The following is a 20,802-nucleotide window of genomic DNA, read 5'->3' on the forward strand; positions in this document are numbered from 1 at the left end:
TTTTGAGATCAGAAGGTAATGATCAGTATTGCATTCAGGACCCCTCACGACTCTTGTATCTTTGACTAACTCTCTTAGTCTTTCATCCGCAACAACAAAGTCAGTTATAGTGCGACTATTTCCTTTAGACCAGGTGTCATGTGAATCATTTTATGCCTAAACCAAGTATTTGTAATAAACAGACCCCGTTCTAAGCATATACCAACTAATTTATCTCCGTTATAGTTTGGTCTTGCATCCCCAAAATTGCCTAGTACTCTTTCTGTATCCTGATTTTTGGATGCCCACCCAACCGTTCATGTCTCCTAGTAGAATTATTCTTTCCCCAGGTTCGCAAATGTTTATTGTGTCATTTAAAGTGTCCCAGAAGGAGTGATCACTATCAACTGGCGCGTAGCATGCTATGATAAATAGTCTTCTGATTTCTACTTTCATTCTAGCCCACAGCAGTCTGGGAGATACAAAACCATGGTCTCCGAGATTCTGCTTTGCTCTTTCATTCAAAATCAGACCTACTCCTTGTTTACCATGTGATTCACTGTCTGATTCGGACCATATTTCAAATCGGCCTTTCAACCCCCTTCAAGCTCCTAGCATTCTAAACACCTAGTCTCCATTCGTCGCCTAAAACATGACCTTTAGACTTTCCGTGTACATGCCTTTTGTCAATTAAAGTTCCAGTCCTTTCCGAGGCTATTTTGTAGTTTGTATTTTTGTTTAGATTATACGCCCAACTATCACCTTTATGCAATAAGTTTATTTTCTGAGTCGAAATCATGTCAAAGTTAAGTAGCAAATCGTCATATGGTGGACATTGTACTTATAACGTCAGTCCCACCAAAACTTAAGTTAATAAGGGAGGGTTGGGAGATGGGGGAAGTAGAACTGGAACCGAGAGTCGTCTTGGGTTTGTGTTTTTGTTTTCATGCTGAGAAGGTCACCAGCCTTCAGCAGCGTTGTAATATATGGGAGTTAATATCCGGCCGTCTTCTGTGACCGACACCAAAGACATACATATAGTTTTTTTGTATATGTCTATTTTATAATTTATAATAAAAAGAGAGTTGCCCCCCCCCCCGGTTCAAAATCTCAGCGTTATTTGTAGTTTTTAGGTTAAAAATTTTTTTTTAACGTAAAACTATAATAAATTGATATGAATTACTTATCTTTAATACTTATCTTGTACAAAACAATAAAAAAAGCAAATTTTCAACAAATTATATGAATTTTCAACTAAGAAATACAAATGTTGACGAAAAATTAAGCTTTTACATTTTCAGTAAAAAATTAACTATAAATTTAAAAAAATAAATTTAAAAAAAAAAACAGTTTTATTTTAGTTTTAAAAAAACTAAAATAAAAATTTTCAACCAGTAAACTGACTTTCTAACAAAGAAGTTCTACTTTCAATTAAGTAGTTGAATTTTGAACTAAAAAAGATAAATTTTCAACTAAAAACATGGACTTTTTCCAATATATACTTGAATTTGGCAACCAAAATCATGAATTTTTAACCAAAAGAATTAATTTTCTATTTAAAAAACGAAATTTCAACAAAATACATGAATTTCTAACTAACAAAGGCAGATTTATGCAAAAACTTTATTTTTAAGTTTAAAAATGTTACATTAAACAAAACAAAAAACAACTTATTTTCAAGAAAATACTTAAAGTTTATTTAAAAAACTAAAATAAAAAATGTACAAGAAAGATAAATTAAAAAAAAAACAACAAAAAATGTTAGCAATATAGTTTAATTTTCAACTCAAAAAGACAATTTCTCGACAAAGCAGTTCAATTTTCAACAATAAAAAAATTGCTTTTTAACAAAATTGTTGAAACTCCATTTGTAACCAAGAAGATTAATTTTCAACAGAGTATAGGAATTTTTAACCAAAAAGTCGAATTTTCAATTCCAAAAATTACTAAAAAAAAACGAGTTTTCAATCAAATATATCAATTTTCAACCCAAAAGATGAATTCTCAAGCAAAAATTCTAATTTTATACAAAAAAAACACAAAGCTTAATTTCAACAATATAAAGTTTCAAATAAAAAAGGAAAATTTTGATAAAAAATTAACTTTAGGCGAAGAAAAAATTCAATAAAAAAGTTAACTTTTAGTTGAGAAACTAAAATCCACAATTTTCAACCAAAAAGGCGAATTGAAAAAAAATTTAATAATAAAAAAATGACTTTTTCACAAAATTAATGACTTCCTGTAAAGCAGATTACTTTTCAACTAAAAACATGCATTTTTAAGCAAAAAGGATAATTTTTTACCAAAAATTCGGAAAATTAATTTTTTAATTTAAAAAACGATAAAAAATACATGAATTATTATTGTCAAACATGTATTTTGATGAAAAATCTCTTTTGCGATAGAAAACTAATATTCAGTGATGCAAATTGAACTTTTGACTTAAAATTGATGTATTTTGTTAAAAATTCATCTTCTCTGGTAGAAGATTTTTTTTAAATAGCTATTTGGTTAAAAATTTATATATTTGTTTAAAAGTCGTCTTTCCTAGTAAAAATTTTTGTATTCTTTGTTGAAACATTCAACTATTTGATTAGAAACTTAAGTATTTTGTCGAAACTTCGTCTTTTCTATAGAAAAATTAAAATTTTTAGTTAAAAATTTATGTGTTTTGTTAAAAATTTGACTCTTTCTATCCTGTATCTTTTTTATCTTGTTCAGAATTCCTCTTTTTTGGTAGAAAATTAATATTTTCTTCAGAAAATAAAGCTTCATTCTCGAAAATTCGACTATTTGGTTAAAAATTTATGTATTTTGTTGAAAAGCTGTCTTTTCTGGTAGAAAATCAATATTTTGTTTTCAAAATTAATCTTTTTGGTTGAATGTTCAACAATCTCGTTACAGATTTATGTATTTTGTTGAAAATTCGTCTTTTCTGATAGAAAAATGTTCTTCATAGTCGAAGATTGATGTATTTTGTTTAGAATTCATTTTTTTTTGTAGAAAAGTAATCCTCTTGGTAGATTATTCATTGATTAACTTTCAAACAAAACCAGGAATTTTTAACCAAGGAGATCATTTTTTGACTCAACAATACAAATTTTTAACCTAGTACATGAATTTTCAACCAAAAAGTCGAATTTTCAATTTCAAAAATAAATTTTTTACCTACAAAAACGAATTTTCAATAAAATAGTTCAATTTTCATACCAAAAAACTCAATTTTCAAGCAAGAATCCTAATTTTGTACAAAACTTTTTTAACAAAATACATGAATTTTCAAATAAGAAAGGCAAATTTTGATAAAAAATTAACTCTAAGCCAAAAAAGACGAATTTTCAATAGAATAGTTCACTTTTAGTTTCAAAAAAATAAAATCCAAAATTTTCAACCAGCAAACTGATTTTTTAACAAGCTAGTTTAACTTTCAATAAAGTAGTTTAATTTTAAGCTTAAAACTATAAATTTTCAACAAACAAAAAAATATGAGTTTTCACCAATATAGTTAAATTTTTAACCCAAGCTGACGAATTTAAAAAAAAGTTAAATTTTCAACAATAAAAAAATGACTTTTCCTCAAAATTGTTGAACTTCCTGTAAAGCAAATTAATTTTCAACAAAATACATGAATTGTCAAACAAGAACTGAAAATTTTGCCACAAAATTAAACACTTAAATTTTCAGTTAAAAAAATTAACTTTAAGCCACAACATTTTGTAAAAATAAAATAGTTCAATTTTAGTTGAATAAACTAAAATCATAAATCTTCCACCAAGAAGATTAATTTTTTCTAATATAGCTGAATTTTCAACATAAAATGACGAATTTAAAAACAGAAAAGGTTGAATTTTCAAACAGAATCATCAATTTTCAATTAAAAAATGGAATAGTTAAATTTCAAATTTTAAGATTCACAATTATCCTTACTTGGATTAGGCCTATTTTATAAAGAATTATAATTTTTATTTTAGGATAGGCAGTTTCCGTAAAAAAATTATAATTTTTCTTCGCGAAATTTTTTTACATGAAATGGAAATTTTTGAAAGGAATTTTATAATTCGGATTTAGAAGAAGGGGAATGAAAAAATCCCTGCTCCAACTACAGAATTCATCAGATTTTGAACATTTCTTTTTCTAAATCAGAATTTCTTTAAATTAAAAAAATTTCTTTTAAATAAGAATAACAGTATTTTCACTTTTTTAACAGGTCATTTCTATAAAGAATTATAATTTTCCATTTAGAACATAAAGAAGTATAATTTAGATTTCTTTTTACTAAATTCTCTCTTTCAAATCAGAATTTTAACTCTGATGACCAAGAATTATCTAATCTTTCAAATCAGAATTATAATTCTTTTCCAAAATTCTCTGTTCCAAATCAGAAATTTTTTTAAATGCTTAAAGGTAAAAAATAATGAAAAAAGTGTCATAAGAATTTTCAAGTGAAATTTAAGAAATTTAAAGTGTATAGTCCAAAATAAAAAAATTCGCAATGTCTGTGTTAAAAATTAAACTTCTTGGTTAAAAATCCAAAAATTGTTGATTAAAAATTTATCTATTTTGTTGAAAACTCGTACTCTCTGATAGAAAATAAATCTTGGTTGAAAAATCAACTATCTGATTAAAACTGTATGTATTTTGTTGACAATTAATTTTGTTTGTAGAAAATTTTTATTCTGTGTCAAAAAACATAAATCGAATTGAAAATTCAACTTTTTTGTAGAAAGCTCATGCTTTTGATTAAACATGAAACTGTTTGGTTGAAAATTAATCTCGTTTGTCGAGAATTCGACTATTTAGATAAAAATTTTTGTCTTTTGTTGTTCAATTGCAAACCAAAACTTGAATTTTCAGCTAAAAAAATATACATTTTCAACCAAAAAAGAAGGAATTTTCAACCGAATACTTAAATTTTTAATTCTTAACTTCCAGTAAAAATATTGCACTTTTAACAAAATATATGAATTTTCAAAAAATAAAATTGAGCTTTCAACTAAAAAGGAATACATATTTTTCAGCCAAAAATTGAATAGTTAAATTTACACAGGAAAAATTTAATTTTTAAACAAAAATATAACAAGTTTGCAACAAACTAGTAAAATTCACAATTTAAAAAAATCCTTTTTGTTTAAGGATTCAACTATTTGGTGAAAAATTAATATATTTTGTTGAAAAGTCATCCTTTCTAGTAGAAAATTAGTATCCTTGGTTTAAAATTCAACTCTTAACTTAAAGATTAATCTTTTTGGTTGAAAATTCCATTATTTTGTTAAAAATGTATGTAATTGGTCGAAAAATCATTTTTTCTAGTAGAAAATTAATCTTCTTGGTTGAAAATTCAACTAATCCGTCAAAGTTTATGTTTTTTTTTTAAATTATCGTCTTTCTTGGTAGAAAATAAAACTTTTTGGTTGAAAATTCAACTACTTGATTAGAAATTTATGCAGTTTGTTGAAAAGTCGTCTTTTTTTCTTAAAAAATTTTAATTCTTAGTAGAAAATTTAACTATTTGGTTGAAAATTCAACAATTTAATTTAAAATTTATGAATTTTGGTAAAAATTCCTTTTTTTTTGTGATTTGGTAAAAAACTTATATATTTCGTTGAAAAGTCGTCCTTTCTAGTAAAAAATTATTATTCTTAAGCCTTAAAATTCAACTGTTTGCTTAAAAAACGTTTTTGGTAAAAAGCTTAAATTCTTGATAGAAAATTCGACTCCTTAGTTGAAAATGTATGCATGTTGTCGAAAAGTCAACTTTTCTATTAACAAATGAAGCATCATACTTAAAAATGCAATTACTTGGTTCCAAATTTATGTATTTTGTTTAAAACTCCTCTTTCTTGGTAGAGAATTAAACTTTTTGGTTGTAAGTTCAAATATTTGATTAAAAATTAATAAATTTTGTCAGAAATACATGTTTTTTAGTAGAAAAATAATATTCTTGGTAGAAAATTCAATTATTTGGTTAAAAATGTATATATTCTTTTGAAAAGTCACACTTTCTAGTAGAAAATTAATATTCTTGGTTAAAAATTCTACTATTTTGTTAAGAATGTATGTAATTTGTCCAAAAATCATCTTTTCTAGTAAAAAAATTAAGCTTCTTTATTGAAAATTCAACTAATTCGTTAAATTGTATGTACTTTTTTGAAAAATAGTCTTTCTGGGTAGAAAATAAAACTTTTTGGTTGAAACTGTATGCTTGTTGTCGAAAAGTCAACTTTCTTAGAAAAAAAATAAAGCATCATTGTTAAAAATTCAATTACTTGGATACAAATTTATGTATCTTGTTGAAAACTCATCTTTCTTGGTAGAAAATTTAACTTTTAGGTTGAAAATTCGTCTTTTTTTTTATAGAAAAAATTTTTTTTTTGTGAAAATTCCACTATTTCGTTAAAAATTAATATATTTTGTTAGAAAGTCATGTTTTATAGTATAAAATTAATATTCTTGGAAGAAAATTCAATTATTTGGTGAAAAATGCATGCATTTTGTTGTAAAATCGGCTTTTCCAGAGAAAATTAATCTTCTTGGTTGAAAATTCAACTATTTTGTTAAAAATGTATGTAATTTGTCGAAAATGCGTCTTTTTTGGTAAAAAATTTTAATTCTTGATAGAAAATTCGACTACTTGGTTGAAAATGTATGTATGTTGTCGAAAAGTAAACTTTTCTATTAACAAATGAAGCATCATTCTTAAAAATGCAATTACTTGGTTACAAATTTATGTATTTTGTTTAAAACTCCTCTTCCTTGGTAGAGAATTAAACTTTTTGGTTGAAAATTCAACTATTTCATTAGAAGTTTTTGCATTTTGTTGAAAATTCGTTTGTTTTTTTGTAGAAAATATTTTTTGGTGAAAATTCAACTATTTTGTTAAAAAATTATTTATTTTGTCGAAGTCATATTTGCTATTATAAAATAAAGCTTCATTGTTAAAAATTCAACCGCGTGGTTACAACTTGATGTATTTTGTTTAAAACTCCTCTTTCTTGGTAGAAAATTAAAATTTTTGGTTGTAAGTTCAACTATTTGGTTAAAAATTAATCAATTTTGTTAGAAATACATGTTTTTTGGTAGAAAAATAATATTCTTGGTAGAAAATTCAACTAATTCGTGAAATTTTATGTATCTTTTTGAAAAATCGTCTTTCTAGGTTGAAAATAAAACTTTTTGGTTTAAGATTCAAATACTTGATTAGAAACTTATATAATTTGTTAAAAATTTATCTTTCTTCGTAAAAAATTAAAATTCTTTGTAGAAAATTCGACTACTTGGTTAAAAATGTATGCATGCTGTCGAAAAGTTATCTTTCCTATCATAAAATAAAGCTTTAATGTTAAAAAATTCAAATAAGTGTTTAAAATTTATATACTTTGTTGAAAATTCGTCTTTTTTGGTAAAAAATTTTAATTCTTTGTAGAAGATTCGACTATTTTAATAAAAATGTATGTATTTTGTCGAAAAGTCATCTTTCCTATTATAAAATAAAGCTTCATTGTTAAAAATTCAATGATTTGGTTACAAATTTATGTAATTTGTCGAAAACTCGTCTATCTTGGTACAAAATTTAACTTTTTGGTTGAAAACTCAATTAATTTGTAAGATTTCAGGTACTTTTTTGAAAAATCGTCTTTCTTGGTAGAAAGTAAAACTTTTTGGTTGAAAATTCAACAATTTGATCTGAAATTTATGCATTTTCTTGAAAATTCGTATTATTTTAGAAAATAATTTTTTTGCGTGAAAATTCAACTATTTGGTGAAAAATTTATATATTTGATTGAAAAGTCATCCTTTTTAGTAAAAAATTAGAACCCTTGGTTTAAAATTCAACTCTTTACTTAAAAATTAATCTTTTTGGTTGAAAACTGAACTATTTTGTTAAAAATATATGTATTTTGTTGAAAATTCATCTTTTTGGGTAGAAACTTAATCTTATTATTTGAAAATTCAACTTTTTGGTTAAAAATGTATATATTCTTTTGGAAAGTCACGCTTTCTAGTAGAAAATTAATATTCTTGGTTAAAAATTCTACTATTTTATTAAAAACGTATATAATTTGTCCAAAAATCATCTTTTCTAGTAAAAAATTAAGCTTCTTTATTGAAAATTGAACTAATTCGTTAAATTGTATGTACTTTTTTGAAAAATCGTCTTTCTTGGCAAAAAATTTAACTTTTAGGTTGAAAATTCGTCTTTTTTTGTAGAAAAATTTTTTTTTCGTGAAAATTCTACTATTTAGTTAAAAATTAATATATTTTGTTAGAAAGTCATGTTTTATAGTATAAAATTAATATTCTTGGAAGAAAATTCAATTATTTGGTTAAAAATGTATTCATTTTGTTGAAAAATCGAGTTTTCCAGAGAAGATTAATCTTCTTGGTTGTAAATTCAACAAGTTGGTTACAAATTTATGTATCTTGTTCAGAATTTATTGCTTTTTTGTAGAAATTAAATATTCTATTTCGAAAATTAAGCTTTATTTTTAAAATATTAATTATCTATTCAAAAAATTACGTATTTTGTTAAAAATTTGTCTTTTCTGGTGGACAATTAATATTCTGGGTTCAAAATTAATGTTTTTGGTTGCAAATTTAAAATTATTGGGATAATAATGTATGTATTTTGATAAGAATTCGTCTTTTGTAAAGAAAATTAATATTCAGTGATGTCAATTTAACTTTTTAGTTAAAATATTTGTATTTTGTTGAGAATCCACCTTTTTGGTAGAAAATGAATCTTTTTGTTTGAAAATTTAACTATTTGGCTTCAAACTTCTATATTTTGATGAAAAGTCGTCTTTTCTATGAGAAAATTAGTATTCTTGATTAAAAATTAATCTTCTTGGTTAAAAAATTATGCATTTTTTCGAAAAGTCATATTTTCTATTAGAAAATAAAGCTTTATTGTTAAAAATTTAACTACTTAGTTAAAAATTTATTTATTTTGTTGAAAAATCTCCTTTTTTGGTAGAAAATGAACCTTTTTGGTTGAAAATTCAACTATTTAATTAAAAACTTATGTACTTTATTGAAAATTCTACTTTTCTGGCAGAAAAGTAAATTTTTTGGTTAACAAATCACCTATTTAGTTAAAAATGTATGTATTTTGTTGAAAATTGAACTTTTTTTAAAGGAAAATTAATCTTCTCGGTTGTAAATTCAACTAGTTTGTTAAAAATTTACGTATCTTGTTCAAAATTCGTCTTTTTTGGTAGAAAATTAATATTCTCTTCAGAAAAATTAGCTTCAATGTCGAAAATTCTAATAGTCGGTTACAAATTCATTTTTTTGTCGAAAATTAATATCTTGTGTTAAAAAGCATCTTTTTGGTTGAATATTCAATTTTTTTGTAGAAAGTTAATCTTTTTTGTAAAAAATGCAACTGTTTTTTAGTCAATTAGTGAAAAAGTTATAAAATATTTTTTAAGAAAAAGTAAAAAAAAATGTGTGTGTGTGATGAGTTCAAGGCCTGCGAATATTTAAATAAACATAAAAAAAATGTTGCTTAAAAACTTAAGCTACTGAAATAAAATTAAAACATTATTGAATTGTGTGTGCAGTTTTAAATCATTCTCGATTACAGAAAACAGAAAAATTTATGCTTGAAGTGGCAGGTTGTTTCCATTTCTGAACTTTGCTCACAAAAAATTAAACAATTTAAAAATAAGATTGAAGTGCAGCAAATATTAGTTTTATAAGAAAAAAATATTTTTTTTTAAAGGAGAAAAATGTTTCAAAGGATATAATTATTATTGATAAAAAGTAAATATTTGAATATGCTTACTTCTCCATCGAAGTGTCGCTGGTTGTAAACTAGAGATAACCTCTGTGAGTCGCCTCTCGAAGGCTTTTAAATCTAAATAAAAACAAAAATTGGCGATTTCGTAACTAATGGACATTAATTTTCTATTTATCGTTTATAATATTAATAAGAATTATGCATTTTTCATGTTTTAACGCCTGTAGACAGACAACATAACCTCAAATATTCTACATATACCTTTTTTTATTTACCTTCACACACTGTTTGATCTAAAGACATTTTGTCTGTGATTTCTATCGTAAAATCGGCAATATTTGAAAATGAATATGCCAAAAAAGTGAACCAAATAACGATGATTAGTGATTACTGTGATTATCGGTTAGACTGTTTACTGTCACCAGCAGAACACTTCAAGATTTTTTAGCGTTGTGCGCATCGTGATGCGCATCTCCAAGACTGCACACGCATGCGCACGTACCTAAAAGGGCGGGCCTTTTTGAAGTCAATAGAGACTATCAATAATAATACAGATAAATATTCACGAAAGTTTTTTACTTTGAAAAATAGATTGAATTGAATCTAAAATAGCTCCTTTTTAAAATAATTCATTACTAAGGTAATATTACAAGTGCATATTTTTTCATTTTAAATAGACTCGCCCTTTTCGATACATGCGTGGGTACCAACTGTTCTATATTTCTAATTTCAAATTCAAAAAACCTTTAAACTATCAGGATTCGAGGTTTCTGGGATTCAGGAATTGGAATGAAATAATTGCACTTTCAACAAAATAGAATAATATTCATTCAAATAGTTAAATTTTCAACAAAAAATATTAATTTAATCAGAAAATCAATGTTTTAAAAAAATACATGAATTCGCAACTAGATGGTTAACTTTTTAACTGAAAAATATTATTTTTAAGCAAAAAATTGAATTGTCAAATTTTCAGTTAAAAAAAATTAATTTTCCACCAAAAAATTTAATTTCTTATAGAAAAGATTAATTTTTAAATGAAAAAGACGAATTTTTAACTGAGACACAAATTTTGTTACAAAAACTGGAATAGTTTTACTTTCAGTTAAAAAACTCGATTTTTAACCAAATTAATCAATTTTCAGCCAAAAAGATTAAGTTTCAACAACGGTTGCTTTTTTACCAAAAAATTACATTTCTACCAAAACAGATTAATTTTTTTATCGACATGATGAATTTTTAACTAAAAAGACATGTTTTTTTTACCAAAACTAGAATAGTTATATTTTCAGTTAAAAAACTTAATATTTGACCAAAAAACAGAAGTTTTAGGAAAATATTTACATTTTCAACCAAAGAAGTTAATTTTTAACCAGGAAAATCAAGTTTTATCAAAGTATTTTATCTTTAGTCTAAATAGTTGAATTTTCAACTCAAAAAGTCCATTTTTAGCCAAAAAGTAACAAAATTGTTAAAGTTTCTACTTCAAATTTCTAAATTTCAAGTAAAAATTATGCACATTCTACAAAATAGAATAATTTTTAACCAAATTTGTAGTTGCATAGTCACCTAAAAAACATAAATTCTCTACCGAAAAATTAAAGTATTAACCAAACAGTATTCTATTTTCAAGTTTAAAAATATTATTTTACAAGCAAGAAATAAAATAGTAAAATTTTCACTTAAAAAATTAATTTTAACCGAAAATAGAACAAATTTGCACACAAAAAAATCCTCAAAACCAAAACCGAATAATTTTAATCAGATAATTGCATTTTTATCCAAAAGCGATTAAATTTATACCAAAAAAGTTGAATTTTCAAACAAAACAGAGAAAGCTTCTACTAAAAATCTAATAATTTTCTACTAAAAGTGGAATACTTATATTTTCAATTAAAAAAGTTAATTTTCAACAAAAAATAAACGAAGTTTCCAAAAAATAGTTTCTTTTTCAATCAAAGAGAAGAATCTTCAAACAAAAACATTAATTTTTAAATAAAGTGTTTCAGATTATTTCAGATTAATTAGGATTAATTTTTTAGCAAACAGCGTCATTTTTAACCAGACAATATGAAATTTTAATCAAGAAAGTTAAATTCTCAACCAAACAAAAAATCATTTTTCATTCGAGGAGGAGAAAGAATTCAACTATATTGTTAAATTCTTTTAAAAAACAGCTGAATTTTCACCCAAAAAGGATAAGTTTTTAATAAATTTGTTCAATTTTCATAAAAGTAATTAAATTTTCATCCAAAAAGTTGAAGTTTAAACCATAAATATCAAATTCTCAACAAAAATATTAATTTTTAATAAAATAGTTCAACTTTAAACAAAGTGTTTGAATTTCTAACTGAAAAAGATAACATTTTAGCCGATCGATTAATCGATTGAGGCTTTTATCCAAAGAAAAAGAGGGGATAGGGGTAGCAGGGAAGAGAAGGAAGATATCGATTCGAGCTTAAAATATCCAAATATCCGCCGGAAAGGCAGAATTGTAAAGAGAAGGAGAAGAATAGTAAGGGGACTGAAGGAAACGGAGATGAAACTTAAGTTCCGATGAAAGAGGAAAGACTGAAAGAAATGCGGGAAGTTATGTTAGAAGTAATGGGAATTTACAAAGAAAATCAGGAAAAGGGGAAGAGGAATTAAAAAAGAAAATTAGGCGGGAAATGGCTTAACTTCGAAAAGAAATAAAGAAATCGGAAGCAGTCAGGCAACAGTCAGAAAAGAGAGTGCAGTCATTGGAAGAAAAACTAGAGAAGCAGGAAGATAATAATAAAAAAGTAGTGAAGATGCGAGGTAGGATAAAGGAAATAGAAAGCTTGAACCGGCATTTAGGTGGGGACGAGAGTGGGAATACGGAGAAGGAAAGACTGAGAAAAATAGTGATAAAGGGTAGAAGATTAAGGGAAAAGGAGCTAAAGGAAGGAGTGGAAGAAGTAATAGAAAGCATTGATGCTAAGGTAGAGATGGAGGGAGTGAGAAGTGTAGGAAGGGAAGAGCGAAAAGGGGAGAGAATGGTACTGGCGAAATTAAAGAAATGGGAACATAAGAGAGAAGTGTTGACAAAACAGAGGATGTTGTATGGAAAGTCGGAGAGAATGGAGAATGATTTGACATGATAAGAAAGGAAGATGCAGTATAAGTTAGGAAAGTAGCGGAAGAGGAAAGAAAAAAGGGAAAGAGAACATGGGTTAAGTATGTGAGAATACAGATAGACGAAGTATGGTGGGATTGGTATGAAGAAAGAGAAGAGATAGTAAAAAATGAAGTTTCGGGAAACTAGGAGAGGAAGGAACGGGAAATAGGAAAATAAGAAATAGGAAGAAGCAAAAACAGACGAGAAACGAAGAAAGGGAAGAATGGAAGATATGTTATTGGAATATAGCAAGATTGGAGAGAAAGGATAGGGAGTTTATGACAAATTTGACAAAATGGGATGTAGTAATTATGATGGAGATGTTGCTAGAGGAAAAGGGATGGGAAAGAATAAGGGGAAGGTTACCAAGAGGTCACAAATGGCAAGTTCAAAATGTAAAGGGGAAGAATAAAAAAAGCAGAGCAATGGGAGGAATGGCGATGGGAGTAAGGAACGAATTTATAATAGGAAAAGATAAGAAAGAGAGTCAGATTGTAAATATTCATAAAATCAAAAGAATTTTTAACAAAATGCGTGAATATTTAACCAGCTAGTTGAATTTTCAACTAAAAAACGTGAATTGTAAACTAAAAAGATCAATTTTTAACTAAGATTGAAACAATTAAATTTTCAGCTTATAAATTAATTTGCCACCAAAAATTAAACGAATCTTCCACAAAATATTTATATTTTGAATCAAATGATAGAATTTTTAACCACACGAGATTAATTTTGAATAAAAAATGTAATATTAGCCTTTTCAACTAAAAAATAAATTAACTTTTAACCGAGAAAAGTGACAGACGTGCCCTGATATATTTTAAAGCATTTTCCAAAATTTTAAGACAATAATAAAACTTTGTTAAATTTAAATAAACTTTCACATACCCTTAATATAAATAAAAAATTAGTCAAAGTAGGCACCTTGCAACTACTAAAAAGCGTTTTCTTCCCCTATTTCTGCTCCACTACTTCCCCTCTTTATCTCCCATTTATACTCCCACAATTTCCCCCTTTTGCTCTCCTATATTTTCCACTAATTCACCTTTTCATTTCCTCTTACTATCTCTACTTCCTTCCCCTCATATCTCCTACTTCCCTTTTCCTCATTTCTGCTTACTGCCCCCACTTCCTCCCACTAATTTCTCTTCCTTACATCCCTTAATTACCCTTCATTCTCCCTACCACACATTATTTCCCCTCACTGTCCGTACTTCCACTCCTCTCATTTCCCCTGCATACGTCCCTTTATTTCCCCTTACTACCCGTCTGGTTATTTCCTCTTACTCTCCCTTCCCTAATTTCCTACACAATCTCTCCCCTTATTTCTACTATCTACCCTTCTCAGATTTCCGCGTTTTGATATTCTATAATTTATCCTGATTGACCTTTTAATTTCCCTTGCTTCCCTTACTCAAATTTTCGATATTCCCCTCCTCCCATTTCTCCTTTGTCCCTTCGATAATTTCCAGTATTTCACCACTTTCCTTCTCCTTATTTTCCCTTACTCTCCCTACTTTCCTCACTTTTCTCCTATCATTTCCCCTACTTACGATCCTTGGTTTCCTTTATCCCCCTCTCCAAATTTCACCTTACGATCTCTACTTTTTCCTCCCTCATTTCTCCTACTTCTTTCCTTATTATCCCTTACTTCTCCTCACCTTATTTTATTTCCTCATTTCTTACTCCTTCTAATTTTTCATCACTTTCCTTACTTCCTTTACTTCCCTTCCCCTCATTTCCCCTGCTTACTTCTCTTATTAAACCGATAACCCCTATAATCCCTCCTACTATTTCTCTTTTTTTCCTCCGATAATTTTCACTACTTCACTCTCTTCTTATTTCTCCTCACTATCTGTACAGCCTCTCCCTCATTCCCTCCTCGCCCCCATAATTGCCGCTTACTTTCCTTACTTTACCTCCTCTAATTACTCCTACGTACCTCCCTTTATTCTCCCTACTTTCCCTTTTTCATTTCCCCTTAATTCCTCTATTTCATTCTCTCTTACTTTCCCGCCTCTCATTTCCCGATTCCCGTATTCGCCTTCCCCTCATTTCGCCTCCTTCCTCTCCTGTTGTGAGTTAGGAATGATGAGGAGTTGTGAATTAGGAGTTCTCTTCATATTTTCTTTGTCCGGGTCGACGAACCCCTAAAAATAGAAAAAAAATAGAAATGAAAGTTTCATCGACCTCTGCTGGTATGACCGTCAAATGAATCCAGAGTCAATATTATCGACCCTGAGTGACTCTATGGTTTCTATGGTGACCCTCGCAAGGTGGGTGCCGGCGCGACTTCCTCGAGACTAGTCACGCGGTGAACAGTCTTAAATATTGACACGACCTGCCATGAACTCCGGTATTCGATTCTTCTTAGTTTCCGGGATTTCCGGAAGTGCACTCTCAACTTTCACCTTCTTTTAGCGCGTGACAAGTACGATACACACATATACATTTATGTTCTATATTGTACACGAAAGTTAATGTAGCTTCAATCAAAAATAGTAATGATTTTAATGATGTAGACATTTTAGTTGCTTGACTCGCACCATTCAAACATTTCCCCGCCCCCTTTTTTTTTTTTAATTGGACAAACGAAAATTTGTGCACTTTTGAAGAAAATGATCGGGAGAACATCACTGTTGGAACAGAAGAAATTACAATGGGCTAAAGAAAGAGGTAAGAATATGTTATAATTCCTTGTTTTTTGTCCAAGGAAAAGATGGAACCAAAGTTTGAAAAAATTTCCAGTTTACGAAAAAAAAATTATTAAAGTTAATTTTTAATCTTCGAACATTATTTCTCTGCGAATTTATTCTCGTTTAGAAGAAACGGCGAGACTTAGTGGAAATTGGGGCCCTCTCAAATTTAATGATCCGATCCGCACCGCAATACGGTGAGTTCAAATTATTTGAAAATACCAAAAAAGTGTATTTTTACTTTTTAATTGAATTCCTGTAAACTGAAATCCTTATTAGGGAACATCCATTAATTACGAAAGGATTTTTAATGAGGGGGGGGGGGGGCGTAAAAAATCTCATGCATCCTTACTTGGGGCCGGGGGATCTAACGATTTCTTCACGTAAGTTTCCTCTGTCTAAAAATATGCTAATTGCCACCTTTTTTGGCTGTTAAAATTAACTTTGAACTTTCTTAAAACCCCTTAAAAATTGTAAAAAAAAATCCTTGAAATATTGAAAATCCCACCAACATCGTTTAAAACTTGTAGATATCCCTAAAAATCTCTAAACGTTTGTTAAAATTTTTGAAATTCGACGAAATGATTTTAAATTCTCTAAAATCGTTAAAATCCCTTTTAATCATTTTTGAAATCTGTTATGAACCTTCCATGAAATCTCGGGGAATCCTTTGAAATCCCCTAAATTCTTTTTAAAAATTCGTAAAAACCCTAAAATTTAATATAAATCATGCAAAAATTCTTTGAAATCCGCTGCATTTCATTATTATTGTACATAATCCTTTAAAATCCTTTCAAGATTGTAAAAAAATCCTTTAAATCTTCAAAATCCCATCAAAATTCTTTAAACCCCTGGAAATCCCTTAAAATCTCTGAAATTCTGTTAAAATTCTTGAAATCCCGCGAAGTATTTTTAAATCATATGAAATTCTCTAAAATCCATGGACTTTATATCTTTATATCTCTTAAAATCGGATAAATCCTTCAAAATCCTTTTAAATCTGAAAGTATTAAATTCCTCTGATAACCTTCAGAATTCGTGAAAGTACTTCGTTATCACATGCAATCCTTTGAAATCTTTGAATTCTTCTGACTTATTTTAAAATCTCTCAATATCTCTAAAATTACCTTATAATCCTTAAAAATCCATAGTATCCCCTTAAATCACTTACAATATATTACAATTTATTTTAAACTTTTAACCCCATTCAAATTCTTCAAAATTTTTAAAAGCCCTTATAATATTCAAAAAACCCTTTAAAACTCCGTTAAATTTTTTGAAATTTAAAAAAATCCTTGCAAATCTTTTTAAAGTTCCTGAAATCTTTAGAACTCTCATGAAATCCTTAAAATCCTTCTCAATATTCTAAATCCCATTAAAATCATATTTTTCAGAAATCCTTTGAAATTCCTTTAAATCTTATGTTTTATTTATAAATATTTTGAAATGTCTTAAAATCTCCACAAACTTCTCAAAATCCTTCGAAATACTTTCGGATCTTTTGAAATCGTTTGAAATCCGTACATATTTTTTTAACTCTCAAACGTTTTTTTTAAACATATAAAATCTTTAAATACTCTTGTAATCCTTTGGAGTCCTCTAAAATTCCGTAAAGCTTTTGTAATGCCTTAAAATATTTCGAATACTTTCAAATTACTGGAAATCTTTTAGATCTCCTTAAATCCTTTGAAACCTCGTGAAATCTGAAAATAATTGGCATATTTTTGATATATTGAGAAAAGAATATTAAATCTACGAAAAAAAAGGGGGGGGGGTGGGCGGGGTCTAAAATTTAGAAAAATCATCCAGCTGTAGTTAATGGACGTTCCCTTAACAGTAACAAGAAACCAACCAGGCCTAAGATTGGATACAAAATTTCTTTAAATTTCTCTTAAATCTTTGAAATATTTAAAAATAGAAAACATCTTAAATTTCTTGTAAATAAAAAATTCTTGAAAAAAAATTCCCTAAAATATATAAAATGCTTGGAGCTCCTATCAAATTCCTGAATCCCGTAATCTTTGGAAACCTTTGGAATCTTTAAAAATAAATTCAAATCTTTAAAATGATTTGAAAGTTTTTTAAACTCGCATATCTTTTGAAATCGTTAAAATCAGTAGAAATCCCCTGAAATAAAATTTATATTTTTCCCTAAATTTTTTTCAAGTCACTTACAATCCATTGAAATCTTTGAAAATCGTGCGAATTCATCAAAATGAGTAGAATTCATTTCAAGTCCCTTTAATATAAATTTTTAAAATTTATTTATTAAAGTTCTCTCACAAAATAATTATTTAATCCCTAGAAATATTTGAAATTTTCGTAATCTTTTAAAATCTTTAAAATCTTTGGAGATTCAATAAATTCCTTCAAATCTTGCAAAATTTCTTGAAATACCTTAAAACCCCTTGGAATTTTTGGAATCGCTAAGCATTTTTAGATAAAAAAATTTATTCTCAACTAAAAAAAAACAAACAAATAGTCCAATTTTTAATCAAAACCGATTAATTTTAATCAAACAGTAGCACTTTTTACAAACAAAAAAATTAAATTGCTACGACAAAAATAAATGTTTAAACCAAAAAGACGAATTTTTAACTAAATAAGATCATTTTTCTACAAAATATTTACATTTTCAACCAGAGAGATAAATCTTCTACCAAAAAAATTAATTTCCAACAAACAAGTTCATCTTTAAACTAAGTACCTGAATTTTCAACTAAAAAAGATAAATTTTCAACCAAAAAAAGAAGGAATTTTCAACAAAATACTTATATTTTCAACTTTAAACTCCTGAAATTTCCAGTAAAAATATTGTACTTTTAACAAACTAGAATAATTTTTATTCGAAGTGTTCAATTGCGAACTAAAAAACTCATTTTTAAACGAAAAATTACAAATTTGCCCAAAAAAAATTTTCAAACCAAAAATACGAATTTTTTACGAAAAAAAGATTCATTTTCTAACAAAACTGAAATATTTATTTTTAGGATTAAAAAAGTTAATTTTCAACCATAACAAAAGCAAAGTTTCAAGAAAATAGTTTAGTTTTCAACCAAAAAAGATTTTTCAGTTAAAAAGAAAAAAAATCAACTCAATTATTAAATTTTTTACAAGACAGTTGAATTTTTAAGTAAAAATGACAAATTTCAACTGTTTTGATTGAAAATTCAAGCATATTAGTTGAAGTTTATTTTTTTTTTTAATAATTTGACTATTCACGAAAATTCTAAATATTTTGTTATTTTTAAAATCGAGCTTGATTCTTTAAAATTTCATAAAATCGCCTAAAATCTGTTAAAATCCTGTAGATCCTTTGAGATAACGGGAGGTTTATTAAGATCTTTAAAATCTTGTGAAATTCTTTGGAATCTTATAGGAATCGCTCAAAATACTTTAAAAATGTAATTAAATGTTTTTCTTAACATTTTCTAGAATAACCTTAATTCGAGCTTAAAATGTTTGAAAATCCTACAAAAATCTCTAAAATTCATTAAAATTTTCAAAATCTCCTAAAAATTTATCAAATTTGTTATAATAACTTAAAATCTTGTGAAATTCTTTAAAATACCTTAAAATTTACAACGTTTCTGGAAAACTTTAAAAATTGGTCAAACTAGCTTAAAATCTTTTAAAATCTCGTAAGTACTTTGAGATAAATGAGGAACCTTTTAAGATCTTTAAAATCTTGTGAAATTCTCTGCGATCCTTTGTAATTTTTAGAAATAATGCGCAATTCTTTGAAATATCTTGAAATATTTTAAATCTCTTAAAATTCTTTTAAATCTGATAGGAATCGCTAAAAATTCCTTAAGAATTAAATTTCTTTCTTGAAATTTTCTAGAAATGCTTTAATTCGAGCTTGAAATGTTTGTAAATCTTACAAAAATCTTTGAAATCCCTTGAAATTTTCGAAATTTCTTTAAAATAATTAAAATTTGCTTAAAATTAGTTAAAATTCCGTAAATCCTTTGAGATAACTGGAGGTCCTTTGAGATCTTTATAATCTTGTGAAGTTCGTCAAAATTCCTAGAAATTCTTAAAAAGCATGCACCATTCTTCAGCATTCCTTGAAAAATTTGAAATTCCTTGAAATTCAACATAGTTTTATAGGAATCAGTAGAAATTCCTTGAAATCCCTTAAAATCTTTATTTAATTTATAAAATTTCTGAAATATCACAAAATTAAGGTTCAATCAAATCTTTTAAATTTGGTAAAATTACTTGAAATATCTTAAAGTCCCTTAAAATCTTTGAAGTCACTAGCAACCCCTGAAAATTTCACTTATTTAAATTTCTTTCTTAAATTTCTCTCGATCCCTTGAACCCGAGCTTGAAATATTTGAAAATCCTACAAAATGCTTCGAAATTCCCAGAAGTTTAATAAATATGTTGAAATTCTTTTGATATTTGTTAAATACATTCAAATATTTACAATCACATAAATCCTTCAAATAATTGGTGAACCTATAAAATCCTTTACAACTTTCGAAAAATGTTTAAAAGACCTTAAAATCTCAAGCAATCTAGGCAATCTCAGGCCTGGAACTAACAAACAAAGTTCTTAATATGAAGACTTTTTTTTATTTCTAAATGTTTTGTAAAATTGTTAAGTACAGTGAAACCCTTCAATCGCTCTCCCTTCTATAGCTATTCCGAGAATTGACGCCGCGGCGCAGGTAGGTGTAACAAGAGCTGCGCGGAGTGCGCGGGATCTGCAGTTGTCACTCGGAGCGAGCACTCAGGCGTGAACAAAAAAAAGCAGAACGGGCTAGAATAATTTAGTTCCCACCCACCGTCATCCCCAAAATGGGCGTTATAGAAGAGTTTCACTGTATTTTGTTTTTTTTTTTCTACTGCAATTTGAGACCAATCTAAAGAAAAAAACAAATTTTGACAAAGCTCCTATCCCTCCACCAGCACAAGAATGTGTATGACCGAACTGAATGGCAAAGAGCAACGTCACTACGGGAGTACAGTGAGTCTGAGAAGTCTCGCATCAGAACATTCTGCAATTTGTGCCCCGAGTCTTAAAAGTTTAGATTTTTCGGGGGGCAGTCTCATCAATTTGCAAGATAAAACTGAAATCCATCAAGCGCTGAGGAGAAGGAGTCCCAGTTTACCCCCCATATATAGCAACAAAGATCATCAACAATATCTGATTCAGGTACAAAACTCACTTTTTTACTTTTTAATAAATATAAGAAAGGGTTTCGTAAACTATTAAGCCGTTAATTAAGTCACTG

The 20,802-nt window shown here is 27.4% G+C and overlaps 2 protein-coding genes across 2 annotated transcripts in view; one reads left to right on the forward strand and one right to left on the reverse strand.

The window, feature by feature from the left end:
• The window catches only part of LOC117169312 (nuclear envelope phosphatase-regulatory subunit 1), a 19,189-nt gene extending 9,033 nt beyond the window's left edge, over positions 1–10,156 (reverse strand). Inside the window, exons 1-2 of the mRNA XM_033355631.1 lie at positions 9,997–10,156; positions 9,767–9,838 (exon numbers count right to left, since the gene is read on the reverse strand). Coding sequence (XP_033211522.1) covers positions 9,767–9,838; positions 9,997–10,024 — 100 coding nt within the window. The 5' untranslated portion in view covers positions 10,025–10,156. The remainder of the gene's footprint in view (positions 1–9,766; positions 9,839–9,996) is intronic.
• A 5,322-nt stretch (positions 10,157–15,478) lies between these two features.
• Positions 15,479–20,802, forward strand: part of LOC117169000 (hepatoma-derived growth factor-related protein 2) — a 36,524-nt gene continuing 31,200 nt past the window's right edge. The window contains exons 1-3 of the mRNA XM_033355034.1: positions 15,479–15,536; positions 15,684–15,753; positions 20,459–20,723. Of these exons, the coding sequence (XP_033210925.1) occupies positions 15,479–15,536; positions 15,684–15,753; positions 20,459–20,723 (393 nt within the window). The remainder of the gene's footprint in view (positions 15,537–15,683; positions 15,754–20,458; positions 20,724–20,802) is intronic.

This window comes from Belonocnema kinseyi, chromosome 3 (assembly GCF_010883055.1).
Source record: "Belonocnema kinseyi isolate 2016_QV_RU_SX_M_011 chromosome 3, B_treatae_v1, whole genome shotgun sequence".
NCBI classification, from domain to species: Eukaryota; Metazoa; Arthropoda; class Insecta; order Hymenoptera; family Cynipidae; genus Belonocnema; species Belonocnema kinseyi.